This window comes from Agelaius phoeniceus, chromosome 5 (assembly GCF_051311805.1).
Source record: "Agelaius phoeniceus isolate bAgePho1 chromosome 5, bAgePho1.hap1, whole genome shotgun sequence".
In the NCBI taxonomy this organism is placed as follows: Eukaryota; Metazoa; Chordata; class Aves; order Passeriformes; family Icteridae; genus Agelaius; species Agelaius phoeniceus.
The window spans coordinates 47,168,074-47,184,409 of record NC_135269.1 but is presented as its reverse complement, the minus strand read 5'-3'; the positions used below and the strand labels follow the sequence as shown (position 1 = coordinate 47,184,409).

Here is a 16,336-nt window from a genome sequence, read left to right as displayed (position 1 = left end):
TGAAGCATTTGTTTATACTGAGAATTAGAGTTGAAGCATATCAGTGTTCTAGCAGTAACACTAGAAATCTGCCACTGGCACTTTAGCTGAACAATGCTAGGATCCACAGACTACATTTACTGATGATAATGCAAGGTTAGACATTAGACCTGTATGTAATCTATACATAGCCAGCTTTTCAGTCTCAAGATCATAAACCAGATAGAGAGAATTGTGTTCAAAGGTACATTTGTGGAAGAAAAGCACTTTTATTTTTATTTAAATTTATGCAAACAAAACTGATGTATTTGTAGTTGTAAATGTCCTTAATTCCCCTGCTCTTATAGAGTGAATTTATCAGGGATTTAAAATATCAAATGTGAATTCAACTAAAGGGTTACATGTTAATCACTAAAATAGTTACTTTGTCTGCATCTTCATGAGCAAGGGTTTGGCAAAAGATATAAAATCCAATTCAAGAAGCAACTAAAAATTTCTTCCTGGTGGAAGAAGTCAAATTCAGCACAGCTTAGTAGGAGAAAACTTCCTACAGAAAGGAAAAAAACTGCACTCAAAAGACCAGTTCATTGAATGCTCATGAAAAAAGGGAATAATTTTACATGCAACCACTGCTGCCTCTATTTCTACAGCAGCTGATTTTAATGACTACTGCATGGAAGCAGTAATTCCTGCTAGGGCTATAAGTTACCTCTTGCATGTGGCAATTGTTATCTAACCAAGTTTGACATACCTGGCAGAGTAGACAAGGCATAATATGATAATTTGAACAACAGATGCTTCAGTTGTATTGTTACTAAGCCTCAGAAAGCATCATGACTTAACAAAACCTCCTGGGGAAACAAAGTATTTTTCATGTTGCCAATGTGAAATGTAGCTTTTCTCCAGGGATCTTTGATTCTCTTTGGCCTCTGTATACATCTAAGTAAAATGCAAATAATGCAAGGCCATTTAATACAGCATCAAGTCATGAGCAAAGCCAGGGAATTTGCTGCTGTTCATTGGCAGTAGACAGTAGATGATGCCAAGGCCTATGTCCACTGTCTGCTATAGATCAGAATTTGAGAATGGACACTGGTAACCTTGTTTACTTCCACTCAAAGTCCAGTGTCCCACCTCAGATTTAGGTCAAACACTGTTAAATGGAAGAAGAAGAGGGAGAGACTGTAACAAACACCTCAGTCACTAGTAGAGATCTGACTGGAATTCAGATGCAGTGATGACACTGAGAAAGGACAACAGCAGAGAGACTTTTCAGAGACTTAGTCTGGTGTTTCTCACATCAGGTACCATTTAGGCAGCTAAGAGAAGATGCTGATAGCTCTCACAGCATGCCACGCAAATGTAGTCAGAAACAGAAAACAGTGTCTTAAATGGAAGCCAACAACCATTAACTCCTTAAGTCAGATTAAATCTGCACAGACTTGTCAGACTAAACTGAGTGTGGAGAAGCATCAAAGACATGATTAAGATATTTGTAAAAAGGGCAGGAAGGATTACCAGTCACCTGGACAAAAGCATTTTTCTTCCTTTAACCCAGATCCTTCTAAACATGGCTTTAGACACAGAAAAGTGAGTGTGTATAAGGAGTCCAAGTCTAGGCTAGGAAGAATTATTGTAAGAAATGTTCATTAGAGTTAAACTAGTGTAGATTTTTTCATACTAATTTGAAGTACTCATTCTCATGATCTGACTCTCTCAAGAGCATTTGCCAACCCGAACTCTGTCCACTCCAAGAATTAAGGCATTTTTGTTGCAATGCTTCCAAAACCACTCTTTTTTAGAAGACCATATTTGCCCCTAATAACTGTATGCAGTCATTACTGTGTCCTCTATTTATGGCAAAACACAGCTGCAGTTTTAAAACAGATAAGAGGACAAGAATGCCTAGGGAAAATTGTGGGCATTATATGAACAAATACGTATGCTCCAGCAAAATGACAAGCATCATTGTGCTAAATGAAAATGCTTGATTTTTACCCTAGAATCCATAACTAACCCTCTCTGTGAACCTACAAAAGACTTAAACTTACTTTGTTGCCTGTTCATAACTGAAGTAACAAGCTCAACCCTAATCTGGTTCCTCATGTTCCTGATATTTCAAGTGAACAGTTATACACTGCTTATGAATTCTTCCTAAATCCCTTTCTCTCTTTACTCAAAACAGACAACCAGTCTGTGTTATGCATACAATTTCTCTTTATATAGTCTCTTAATTCTACACTGATACATGGCTTTTTCAAATTCCTCTTAGAACCAGAACAGCAGTCATTTCATACTGCTGACATTGTTTTCATTTGGTGGGGATTTGAATGACTCAGCACCACATTCCTTATGATTAGGAAATGTTTTGCCATTTCACTTTATTATATATCAGTAAAATTTTATGCTCCCCCTTAATGTGCCCTCCTGAGATGGGCTTGCCATAAAACTCATTGTGTGCTGCTGCCATAGTTCTTTTGCTGATTTTTTCCATTGCTCAACGCACATCACTATGTAAGCCCCATTAACTCTTATTCCCTCAGCTAAGAATCTGACTAAAAAGCAAAGACTGAAATCAATTTCTAATTTAGGAAGAAAATAGCTGCTTGGAGAAAATTAGGGGGCAAAACAAGCAGCAACAGCCATTGCAATTGCTCTGTGAAATTAAGAATTTTACAAATGCAAGAAGTACAGATTGTAGCTTATTTAAGATGGTCAGGACATTTTAGTTCAAAAATATCGGGTTTGTGCTTGCTCCTCCCAGGTTTTTGTACCAATGCAAACATATGACTATGACTGTCCCCTTTTTCTGTCTGTATTCTCAGCACCTGCTGCACTTCTTCTATCCCATTTCCTCTTGACAGAGTCAGATACTGCTTCTGTCTCTGTTTCACTCTGCAGTTATATGGCTGATCTGTCTCAATCAGTGCATTTTCAGTACCCTGTTGGTCTAATTTATTTCCAGAGCACCTGGGCCTGAGAAAAAATACAAAAGAGAAAGCAAAGAAAGGTGCTAGAAGGTGATGTGTAATGGCAGGAGAAAACCAGTCCAATGCAATTGAAAAGAAACTGATGCAAATGAGATTGCAGGGTGAATTAGGGGGACATAGAAGCTTAGCAGAACATGGCTAAAGATTTGCACTTTAGCCCCTGCTCCCAGGGTCTGCTTTATAATTCACAGTATCACCATAGAAAGACAAACAACAACAACTCTATTGATAGCAAGGAATTCAGGTAATGAGGGCTGTGCAAAGGCAAAGCTGCAGCTTTGAATCTTCTCAGGCAGGGAAGGGCACCGAGCCAAGACTTCAATTCTTTCAGCCAGTGCTCTAACACTGACCTGAAGAAGAAAAAAAGAATGTACTGACACTTTTGAAAGAGATTATACATATTATGGAAAGCTAAACCTGAATTCTGGAACTACTTAATATTCCAGGAATACTTAGTTTGGATCATCCTAGCAGGACATATGCTCTGAGCAGCTTTACCCTATCAAGATTGAGATTCTTTCTGGACATGCTGAAGACCTTCTGCCACTTTGAGAACTTGAAAAGGAAATATGACAACTTTTTTGGACTTGAGATTTTTAGGATTTAATTTGGATCATGTGTCTGCAATTCCCTAAGTCATTCTTTAAAATCTCAGTTCATAACCATACAAGAAATTTACTTTCAATTATGTAGATTCTTGATCCAACCAATATTGCAATTATTCCTATCATAATTAGACTTTAGATTGGCAACTTCTCATGCAGTCAGATATCCATGGGGCAGGCAGAGCTTTACTGATGTTTCTGAGCTAGTTTTGAGAATAGGCACCATATGTCTTAAGTACTGATGATTAATAATAGAGATACACAGATTTATTTTTATTTTCCAAAAGTTCTAATGTAAAAATGAGCAACATTTTCTTCACACACCTGATCGAGAATTACATTTTCTGTTTGCTCTCTAACAGCAATAGCACACAGAAGATTTACTCACTGGCTTTACACGATCTCAGTTGTTCTCACCTTTCACAAGGTGCCCTTAAAATAGAACTCATATTCTGATTCATTCAGGACAAATTAAAAAAGATGAAAAATTTGTAAATAACACTAACACACTAAGGGTATTTGAAGATCCTAGCAGAAAATCAAGCATTAAATGTTAGCTTCATTTTAAAATTGAAAGGAAGATATACCAACAAAGTTAACACTTAAATTTTTATTTAGGATTAAATTTTTAATATTTACGTTAACATAATATTATTGTTTATGTTAAATAATGTTATCATAATATCCCATGATGATAACAACATTTGTGAGTCTAACTGTATTTCAATAGTCTTGAAAGGTTTTTTTTTGTCTTGCAGAAAAAGCACTAAAGGACAGCCACTGTACTTCCAAGTCAAAATTTCTTCTGATTCTTGTTCTCTTTCCACAGAAGCTGGTTTAAAACACTGCTCTGTTTGAGAGCTTTTAGACTGGATATATCTTCACTTACAACAGGCACTTCTTCACTTTGATCCTCAGCTTTTGCATCTTCACTGTCTGACAGTGTACACAGGAGTGTATCATTTTCATAGGTAGGAAAATAATACCTGAAAGCAACAAAACATGATTACTAGACAGTCACACATTTTGTTTGAGAGGCTGAGACAAGAATTTTAAAAAGGAAACATGAGCAAGTCTGGTTGTCTGGAATGACAGCAAACAGCACACCCAAAAAATCAACTGCACAGTGCAGGTATACACAGTGCAGAGGAGTCATAGAGAAGAGCTGACAACAAATGAGCCCTTCTTCCTATTTCTTCAACCATATGATATTACAAAAGAGACTTCAGATCCATATTTGTCCCTCAACAAAGGCTGAATTGAGGTGTTTGAGTTAGAACACTCCCTGAGCTCTACCACCTGGTAGAGAGCATCATTCCCTGGACCCATACAGCCTACATAGAGTCTGAACCAGTGTTTTGTTACACTGTCTCTCTATTTTTCATGGAAAAAACTATGGGTAAACTACCAATTTGTTTTGATGCCTAAAGTTAGGTAGACATCATGCATATATCTACATTAGACATGCAAAAGAAGGGGTTTGACTCTGTTCTGGAACAATTTTGCAACAACAAACTTCTCTAGGACAGGGACTTGAAAGTGCAGTTCCCACGTGTAGGAACATGCATCTTGGATGCAACTAGAAGAGGAGTACCCTATATTCATTTTATCTTCAGACTGTATAGAGCTTTCTAATTCTGACACCATTTATTATTTTATCTGGGCCACAAGAGTAAGGGAGCTCAGGGCACTGTTGTATTTGCAAATCCCAGAACTTACTGTTTCACAGAAATCATCAAGTAAAAGTATAACTGCTGGAAGAAATGTATTTGCCCTTACTGTGGTTGATCCCATGTAGACCTGGCTGGCAGGAATGCAATGTGTTTGGTCTCTTCCATATGACTTATCAATCCTCCTTTGGATTCAAATTTCTCCTGGCAGTTGTAACAACGACAATGATGGATTTCTCTTCTGATGAAATTCACTAGCTTTACTTGTTGATAGAAGTTCAGACCTGGGAGAGATGGTAGTGAACAAGCACTTGGGCAACATAAGTCTTAAATTAAACATGCTTTCTTGGATTAAGCATAAGGATTGATAAGAGTTTACTGAAGACAGCACTGCCTGCATGCTGTATCTTAGCAAATTACTGTTTATTCCTAGCTGCTGGGAAACCAACCCTTCTTTTAGTGCAAAAACTAAACATTTTGTTTCCTCTCAGTCTGTCTTTAGGCTTAGTGACAGAGGTTCAGGAGGAGGCAAGTAGGTTGAAGAACCTTGGGAAATGAGAGAGAGACTGACTATAGGCATTGTACCCTGGCTTCCCTGGGACAGGCCCAGCAGGCAGGCAGGATGCACAGTTTGGAGGATCCCCTGCCCTCCCTGAGCACAGTGACTTCAGGGACAGGGGCAGTCCCTTACAGCAGACCAGTCTCCTCTGTGACTGCCCCATGTCCCCAGGTGTGAGCCCCTGCAGGTGGAACCCAACAGTGATGAGGACAATGGTTCACCGGGCACAAAGGTGCCACCAGGGTTAAGTCAGCCCTTGCCCTGCAAAAAAGCTGCTCCCATAAAGAAAAAAATACAGGTCATGGTCACAGAAGGTTCCCTGCTGGAGGGAGTGAAGGCCAAAATGCCAACCAGACTCACTTTTAGGGGAATTCTGCTGCCTCCTTGGGGCTCAGGTTCAATGTGTGATGAGAAACCTCATAATTACCCTCATGGGTAATTATCTGTTAGTGATTTTTCAGGTGGGCAGTAATGAAGTTGCAACAAGAAGTCCCAGGGCAATCAAGAGATACTGCAGGGCCTTGGGAAGACTGGTTAAAGGATCAGGAGCATAAGCAGTGTTTTCCTCTGTCCTTCCAGTTGCAAGGAATAATGAAAGAGCCAGCACATCGATACCTGCTTCCAAGCCTGGTGTCACTGGAAGAATTTGGGGTATTTGGATCATGGGTGTGCCAACATGACCCCAGGTCTGCTGGTGACAGATGAGATACACCTGGCTCAGAGGGGGAAAGGGATCCTTGCACAGGAGTTAGCAGAGCTCATTGAGACAGTTTCAAACTAGATTTGAAGGGGGTAAGGGATAAAACCTGTCTAAAGGCCTGTCAGAGATGAGCCTGGGTCAGGATGTCAGTGTATTGTGTTTGACAAAGTGAAGTGCTGGATCCTGCAATTGGTCACACAAGCCATGCAGTGTTACAGACTGGGGGAAGCTGCATGGTAGAAAAGGACCTGGGGGTGCTGGTGACAGCAGCTGAACATGATCCAGCAGTGCCCAGGGGGCCAAGAAGGCCAGTGGCACCTGGCCTGTGCCAGCAATAGTGTGGCCAGCAGGAGCAGGGCAGGGATGTCCCCCTGTTTAGCCTGGAGAAAAGGAGGCTCCAGACTGACTCAATCACTCTCTGCAGCTACCTGAAAGGAGGCCATGGCCACATAGGGGTCAGTCTCTTCTTCCAGGTAACAAGTGACAGGGGGTGATTAAAGTTGGATATTAAGAAAAATTTCTTCACCAAAAGGCTTTTCAAGCCTTGGTACAGGCTGCTCAGAGAGGTAGTTGAGTCACCATGCCTAGAGGTATTTAAATGACATGTAGATGTGGCACTCAGGAACATGGTTTATTTGGGACTTGGCAGTGCTGGGTTAATAGCTGGCCTCAAGGATCCTAAAGGTCTTCCACAACCTAAATGATTCTATTCTATAGCAGAAAGCCAACACTGGCCAAACAAAGCTCCTGGCTTGCAAGGAAGCATAAACAGGCATAATAATAATAATAATAACAACAACAAGAATAATAAAAATAATAATACTTCTAAGTCTCCAGCAGCCAGACCTAGAACTCACAGAGCAGGTATTTGTAGAAGCTACTCTGCAAAAGAATCCAATGGGTCTAAAGAAAATAGTACACATCCTTGGCAGCAGCAACAGTTCCATAAAAATAAAGTGTTCTTGGCTTGCTTTTGTAAGCTGGCAGAAACAGTTTCCATTATGGAAAAGTTAAATGTCTCCACAAAAATAAAACCGATAAACTTGTTTTCCACTATTCTTATGATGTGGTTTTCTCCACACTAGTGGCAGATGCTGACAATTACAGCCCCTCTTACTCACCATGCTCTGACTTTATTTTAGGAAAGTGAAATCCATGTGATTTCTGGAGGGGGAAAAAAAAAAAAAAGGAAGAAAAAAAAAATTATTTCCACTACTTCTACTATTCCAAGTTGAAAACAGCTCAGCTTCTCATGGGTTGACACAGACATACCCATAATAGACACACAAACATAAATGTTTGAAACAAACCCCAGAAGTTTTGGTTCATCAGAAACTTTTGCATTCATAACTAATACTTAAATAGTTTATTAAAACTGAAACACAGATGCTAACCATAAAATATATTAAATCATGAAACCATTATGATATCAAAGATGCTATTTCTTTACTGCCTGCAGCTGTCTGTACACACACAAGTAATAGCTAGTCATGCTCTTAATGTAAAGCTTGACTTCTCTGCATATTCTAAAGAATAGAGGCTGGAGGTGCATGCAGTGCTTTAGTTCTGTGCTGAAGAGGGCATTTTAATGCAGCAGCTGATTTGACCTTAATAAAGATGTTACAAACACAATTTTTAATTCCATATATAATATTCCAGTGATGAAAAAACTGTTATTTAAAAAAAGTTTTACCTGCATGTGAAGATAGAGTTTTTCTGTGGTGTCTGCTAGCTGTTCACAAAACAGGCAAACTGCACATACAGGATGCTCTTCCCAGTCAGACCAATCTCTTATGAATAAAAGTCAAAAAGATTCATTTAGTCTTAGGAAAGAGAAGAGACATTTTGAGAAAGGGCAATTCAGATTCTGCTTTCACAACACCAGAAATAAATCCAGAGAAACTGAATATTTTAAAGGGGTGGAAAAGACAGCATGAATTTATAGCTGGATACATGATTACAATCTGGTGTAGAGTCTAAAAAAATTAGAAATTTGAGAAAGACTGAGCAGTTAATATTGGGTAATTTCTATGCAGACAGCCATTTAATCCTGCTTGAAACTGTCTGCACTAATAAACTGCATCCTAACTTCAATTTCTATCCAGTTTGGCAAGTCATGAAATATTGCTTTCAGTGTTTATTTTTCTAAGGTCTTTTAAAATTCTTGCATACCTTTCTAATCTTTCAATACACCAGCCAAAGTCATAATCATCAAGCAGAGCTGACTCTAAGTGTTATTTACTTATGAAATATTAATTACTCACTTATGCTACATTTTGACAAGTACGCAGAGAATACTTTACCAAAACATCCATTTAAATCCTAATGCTGCTGAGAGATAGAACTATTACTGCACCAGGCAGAGTCAAGTAAAATTAACCTTAAGTCACAGAGAGAACCAGGAAGATGAGGGACCTTGATTCCCATAAATTACTTCCTGCTTATTCAATTTTCTATGGCCAAGAAAATCATCTCTGTAGTGATCTGAGGGCCTGGACCACAGAAGAATGCAGAGGAGGTGGATGTTGCCCTCAATCAGCACTGCTGAGAAGCCTCCTTTGAAATCCTTCTTTAATCTCAAGTGATTACCTTTTTATCCATTTTTTTGATACAGTTTCTTCTTCATACTGACACTTGATGCTTACTTTTAAAATTTGAGCAGAATCTGTTCAATTGTGTTCTGGTGCAAAACTAAACAAGAATGCATTTTGTCTACATCATTACAAACTCAGAAGGCTCTTGTTTGAGCTCTAAGGAAACAAAAAAACAAGCTTGTGGTTGAAATATGGAGTTTATAGCTCTCATTACTGAGAAGTGTTTTTAATGAGGACAATTTGGATTTGATTGGTTTAAATGAATCTAAACTGTGTGCTAACTGTGCACAGCATTTTCCCTGCAACTACTTCAAAAGATAATGGTCCTGCAAGTCTGTGTAATGGGTACAGAAGTTACTCTTACTCTTCTAGGTTATCTAGCAATTCCCGGTCATCCTCTGACTGCACTTCCTCCCAGGACTTTCCAAATTCCTGGGGGGGAAAAAGAAAAGAAAAAAACATTTCCTGATTCTCATCACACATTGCCACGGAACTGAATGAACATCTCAGAAGTCACAATCAATATCTTATTTTGGATCACTTGAGTATTGCTGTGAGTAAAAGGTAGTCATACAACACTGCTTTAGTAAGAATTTTTAAAGTAAGAATTATTTTGATCATTTAACAGGGCACATCCCACACTATAGCTAAAAGGAAGATGATTTGGTAGAGTTCTCAAGAAAACTGGTGGTGCAATGTTGTCATTATATTGCAAAGGTTCCATATTGCTGTCTCCTTACTGCAAGAGTTTCATACCTCCTTGATGTTTCTCACAGGCAGCTCCTCCAAGCACTGACCCTTTCTTCTTCCTGCAGCAGCCAACTAACTCCAGTTTCCCTCAACCAACCAATCCACCCTTTTATAGCACTCTTCTTCTTATTCCCTACAGCTGTGGCCTGTTAAAGTCAGGCCTGCTCCTAATCTTTAATGATTAGCCCAGCTGCAACTCTTTAGGGGGTAAGATTACTTTCTATACTACCTTTATTCACTTATATTCTATTCCCCTACAGTGCAACACTTCCCAGGTGTTCCAGGTATGGTATCAATACCTCAAGTTTGCCCTCTCACTTGCTCAATCCAACTGCCCACCTTGCCTTTCAAGCAGCAGGTGCTGCTCCATGCAGCCATCCCACCTGAGGCTCCAGCTGCAGCACTCAGAGCTGTGCCAAGGCTGTACCAGTGCAAACCAAAAATATTCCCTGCAACTACTTCAGCTTAGCTGAAGTGCTCCAGAAAGTGCTCTGGTGTCAGCTTACCCAGAGTGCTCCAGAAAGCAGGAGAGCCAGGGCACAGAGCTCTGGGATGGACTCCACTTTGTCTTCCCTCCTCTTCTCAGACATGAACGTAAGCACATCTATTCATGGTGTTCTGCTCCTCCTTTTGCTTTTTGTGTTGTTTATTTATACCTTAAAGACCTTCAGCAAGAAGTATATCACAATACATTTGTGCAGCCTTCAGCACAATGGCAAGCACTCTCAGCAGGACTGAGATATAAATAACAGGCAATAAAAAGCTGAGGGCCTCTACTCAAATACCAGCAGTGATCTCTAGCCAGTGTTTTTCTTTCTTGGGATTCTTCTTGTCTTTAAAAATAAACCCAAGCAAACTAACCAGTAATCAGAATAGTATTTTTGAACCTGATGGCTATGGAGGATTCACAAAGATTACAATTGAGGATCTTGTCCCATAAAAAAAAAAGACAGCTAATAAAAAGACAATCCTTTAATTGATTTTATTAAAATATTCCTACTAATAAATATATTTAACAATATTCTTAGTAACAAGTATGATTATTGCCTTTATGGGTGTTTGGAAAAAGAAGGAAAAGATATTAAAAATTCTCATTTAACAATTTAATGAGAATTTTTAAAGTTGTTAATGTCTATCAGGAAAATGATAAACAATTGTCCCTAGACAGCTCTAAACATAATGTCATCATATATTAGAGAATGAAAATTGTGTAATTAATTCAGTGATACTACATGGCAGTGTGTAAGCTCTCTGAGTGAGAGGGGAGACTCATTAATGTCACCATTACTGTGAGATATCATGAAGCCATTAACACCTCTCACCACATGTTCTCCCAGGTGCACACTCTTTTCCTAGATCTGCTATTGCTAGCACCTTAATGAGCAGATAGTGGCTCACAACCACTGCAAAATGAAGAAGAATGCTCACCATGTTTCCCCTTAGCAGCTCAAAGTGTATCAGCACAAGAGAGTATGTTCAAAACAGCAGCCTTAAGCTTCACCTTTTAATTGAAGGTGAAAGGGAAAAAACATGCCTGAGCTTTGTTATTACTGATGTTTTTTATGGTGTTTCTGTGAAGAAGGCAGAGAGGGAGCTTGTAAGATATCTCTGTTTTGCTCATCTATTTATATTCAGAGGTGAAAAAAGAAAAGGAAAAAGCTAAAAGCTAACCAGGTCTTGTATCACTGGAAAATTGCATGGTGAATGGATAACTAGGAACACTGTGATGAAAGTGCCAAGAGACTGAATCTGAGCAATTGGGTGGAAAAGAGTTCTTTGAAACATTCTTAATAATCCTTCAGGTTTTTTAAATTTATTTTTTTAACACTTTTTCAGTTCTCCAGCTTGATGGGCATCTGGGACCAAGGGTGCCTTTGTTAAGTATTCAATTTTCTTTGCATTTTCATCCAAGATGCAAGAGCTGCCAGGAATGATCTCTAGAGATTCCCAAGAAATTCTTAACAAAACCAGAGAAAAAATGAGACTGACATTGTTAATAGTTCAAACACTAGAAAATGCATAATTAAAAAAACCCTGAAGGCCTTACTATATATTCAAGAAAAAACAACTTTTTCTTTTAAACACTTTCTGTGTACCTCGCTGAGAGGATGATGCTATAGAAAAATGAGAACATGCAAATGTGAGTGGTTTGATTATTTCCTCTTCCAAAATGTAGTCTAAATGCACAGAGATGAAATGCCTCACTGGTAATTTACCTTTGCAACCAGAGTGCAGTTCTACAGGAAGAAAGTCTGTGTGCCTCACTGAGGCAACACATCCCAGCTTGAAAAAAGTGCAGAGATGGGAGAAACTAGAAACAGCAGCTGCTATCTCAAGCAGTGTTCCCTAAAGAGCAGTTCCCAAACACATGCAAATGGAGATCCAGGCCTGTGCAGCTCACAAACTTCAAACATATGTTGATTTCCCCTGCAAATTTTCCCTTTTTCTCACCTGCCTTGCTGTGATGATCTGAGTTATGCTATCTGGTTTATATTGCTGCAGGACTTGAGATGGTGCATCAGGAAGAAGTCGGCCTTAACCCAATGTTAGTTAATCCACGTGGATGAATTTCAATATGAAGCATTCCACAGTTGGGGGATTTTATTAAATCTTGAATCATCACCAACTTATGCAGGGTGTCCCTTTACTATTTTACAAAATACACAGTGTAAATCAAAAGAGGTTAAATATAAGAAGGGACTCCCATAATAAAATATTCTTCCCCCGCCGCCCAACAGATAATAGTGATGACCTAGAGCTTGGCAATGAGGAGGATACATCTTTTTATTTTTGAGAAAAATAAAAGCTTTATGAAAAAAGTTTTCTAGTAAGTAGCAGGTACCATTTCTCAGCTGCCTAGTTTAGTTATAAGTGTATTAATTCACTGATGCTACATACTGTAGATACATGCCATTAGTCAATTTGAAAATAGACATCTGGGCTTCTTACAAAGGATACTCTATAGCTAAAAGTGCTGCTGGTAACAATCAGATGAATACAGAAAGGAAGGTCTTGTCAGTCTGGGTTTGCCTCTGTTCCTCTGGGAATAAGAGAGTTTTAAAACTGCCTTCTATTCTTTCATGGCCTCCAGCAGGCATCACATTACAAAGTTCTTCTCTCTCCATTTTTACTTGGTTCTTTGTGCAAGGTGTGCCATGGGGCCACAGGATAATACACACAGAGAAACAAGGAAATTAGGTGGTTTTTTTTAAGAAAAGAAAATGAGGAATTCTACATCTATGTATCATAAATACGTTGTTGCTTAGTTCTTTGCACTCCAGTACCAGTTCATCTCTCTGAATTAACACTTCAAGCCATTCTGTAGGATTGGTATAATCTTCCACACTTACACAATACCTCCAAATCCATGGGGGAATCATTTCAGATGTGATATGTAAACCATGTTTGTGTCTTTGAAACTGTATAATCCCCTGGACATTTAGAGCAATGTGAAGCACAGACCTCTAACACTCATTGGGAAAAATGAGTAAATCTTGACAGTACGCATTAAAAAAAAATTCTGGTAAATTGTGAGGTGTTAGGGGAGAGGAAGCAAAATCACTACATTGAGCCATTACAAAAAGCAGATCTTGTGTAACATCAAGAATTTACTGAATATAGCTGCAGCTTGAAAAAAATCCATCCTATCACATTTAATATAATCTACTGTAGAGCATATATGTGCTCTACAGAATATTTCCTCCTTAAAATGTAAATGCCAATCTACTGAACTCCTAGTGAAGAAACTGAGGTTATTCCTTTTAGTCTTCCTGTCTCTGTGTAGAAAAAAAAAGGGTTGTCAAAGGCTGTTTGGAAAGCAAACACTTTCCATTATGTAGGAACATTCAAAAAAATTTCCTGTGTGCAAACACACGCTTTATAGTGAACCATCTTATAAGTGTTTAAGATAGAGTTTTTAGTCTGTTTTTGATCTCTTTTAAAAAAAATTCTTTCTTTAAAAGAAGAAATGTCAGAAATTCTGATATGGGTATAGTCAGAAGGATCAGAAGGGCTGAGTAGAAACAGTCCCCTGAGTAGACTGTAGTGGAGACAACTGAAAATGTGTGGAAAGACAATGTGGCTGTAGCAGGGCATGTAGAGCCAGACAAAGAATTGTGATCATTCATGTATGTCCCAGAAGATGTACTGGCACAGATCTTGCATATGCAGTACCCACTGCCCAATTTTTAACATTTTGGTGGTTTGACATAGCTTATCTGAGTTATATTTACTATTGCCTGTAATTTGCAGAACCTGAAGGAATACATGTCTGAGTGATGCTACTCAGTGACCAATACCTGAGCTGGTTCAGGCTGGCACATGAAGGCACCCTGCCAAGTGCTGGCCAGAATCCCAGCTGCAGGCAAAGGGGACCAAGGCCCTGACTGTGAAACACTTTGCATGGTCTGGGGCCACGCAGCAGCATCACTCAGAGCACACCTGCATGTGGGTCAGCAAGCACAGACCACAGCCCTTGCCCTGTCAGGTGATATGGGCAAGGCACCAGCTTTGGAGCAACTGGAGAAAAGAGGTTAGCTATGTGAATCTTAGCCTTGCTGTTATATTTATTTTGGCATATTCTGCTTATTAACATGACACAGCCATTGTGTCTGGATCCATGTTATGACCTCCCTGCATGTCTCTCAGATTTCTCAAGTAGTGCTTCATGGTTCTCAGAGATTCTGGGTAGTCACCTAGCTCAATTTCCTGATCTAAGATGGAACAGATTAAAATTTAAACAATGAATGCAAATAAGAGACAAAAGATAATTTAAAAAGATGCCAAGTTCTGAAAACAGAATATTACATGCAGGACAAGCAGAGAAGAAAGAAACTATTAAAATCACTTAAAACAATTATATGAAATGAAAATCTGTTAACTTCCAAAGGAGAAGTAACTGCTCAGTTCTGTTGAGGATCTAAGAACATCTACCCTACACAGCTTCACAACTTTTTCCTCACTGTGCAGCAAATACAGGTCAGTTTTCAACATTGTGAAATTTGACTATCTAGGAAAAAAACCCCAGGTCTCAGATCATTGATCTTTGGAAGAAAAATATAAAATATCACCAAGGGAAATCATTCTGTCTTGGGTAGAAGGGACTTGGCAGAGCATTAAACATATAAATTTTTGTTCTCAGTATTAAAGTAACACCCATGGAGAGAAATTAAAAGGAAAGAGTAGGTAAAACAGTCATGAATGCCTATTTATAGCCTGGATATTAGCACATGTAGAAGGCACAAAGACTACTTCAGGTAAACTATAGTTATTTCTGGGACAGAACATTGCAGCTTTTGAAGCAGCTCCTATATTCATAAGTTGAAGGCAGCAAATGAAAATCTGTTACATACACATGCACACTCTCTCAGAGGTCTGAGATAAAAAAATATTTAGCAACATACACCTACCTGGAGGCTAAAAACTAACTGTTTTTCTTTCATCTCTGTGTCTTTCATTTTTCTCCTCTTTGCATTTAATTTATCCTCTGAAGAGCACTTTCAGCTTAAGGTTTGTAGAAAATGAGCTTGAAGCCAACTTGCCTTAAGTTAAACCTCCATTTACTTAATTGCTCAATCTCACCTTCCATTCTGTTTTTAAAGCAGAGACTGAGCACTAATGACATGATGATTAGTGTCTCTTCAAGCTACACTCTTGCATCTCTCAAAATCAAATCTCAACAAAAAATGTTTACTAGTGCTTAGTTTGACAATTATCCAGAATATCACATCATAAATGGGCATACTTCTTAAGAATCCTTCACTTGATTTTTGACCTTTATACTAATTGCTAGTTTGGATTTATTCACTTTTAACTAGGTAATGTCTGTATCTCTTTAGTCAATTTGCTAATTATTCACAGAACTACTTACCAAGTAATTAATGATATAAAATTTGTCATATTCTTTATTCTTGGCATTGATTTTGCGATGCTGCTTCTTTCTCATGTGATCTTTAAGTGTGTTTTTGTCTCTGAAGACTTTTTCACAGTATAAACACTGCAAGCTAAGATAAAAAGGTAAACAGGTTAAACTGTTAAACAGGTTAAACATGTTAAACTGAAAATAGTGTAAAATAATAAATTTAAATAAGCTGGAGTTATATATAATATGATTAACCTAAGCATGTCAGAGCAAACTAAAAGAAACAGAAAGCTTATTTGAAAAAAAAAATACGAGATACTCTTAGATCACAGTAGAGTCAAACAGAAATGACAATGACAAAAAATGAAAAATATAGATAACAAAAAATTTTACTGTTTGCCCTATATGCAAAGTGGGAGAAAAGTCTGATTACCCAAAGTAGGCACAGAAAGGCTGCTGATTGCTCACTGTGTGAGCTCTGTAACTCAGCATGGACTTACACTAACATCTAATCCATCTGTAATTGTTTCTTTGTAATTCAGATTGAAAAGAAACAAGCTGTGAACATACTACTTATCTTTTGAAACAATCTAAATTAGCTAAACAGAAAGTTTTTATAGTTGAACCTC

The 16,336-nt window shown here is 38.4% G+C and overlaps 1 protein-coding gene across 2 annotated transcripts in view; it reads right to left on the bottom strand.

Annotated features, from left to right (window-relative positions):
- Window positions 1-4,169: 4,169 nt before the first annotated feature.
- The window catches only part of ZNF277 (zinc finger protein 277), a 42,771-nt gene continuing 30,604 nt past the window's right edge, over window positions 4,170-16,336 (bottom strand). For both annotated transcript variants that reach the window (XM_054631946.2, XM_077178945.1), the window contains exons 7-12: window positions 15,717-15,849; window positions 9,462-9,529; window positions 8,197-8,293; window positions 7,625-7,667; window positions 5,354-5,528; window positions 4,170-4,560 (exon numbers count right to left, since the gene is read on the bottom strand). In XM_054631946.2, the coding sequence (XP_054487921.2) occupies window positions 4,368-4,560; window positions 5,354-5,528; window positions 7,625-7,667; window positions 8,197-8,293; window positions 9,462-9,529; window positions 15,717-15,849 (709 nt within the window). In that variant the 3' untranslated portion in view covers window positions 4,170-4,367. The remainder of the gene's footprint in view (window positions 4,561-5,353; window positions 5,529-7,624; window positions 7,668-8,196; window positions 8,294-9,461; window positions 9,530-15,716; window positions 15,850-16,336) is intronic.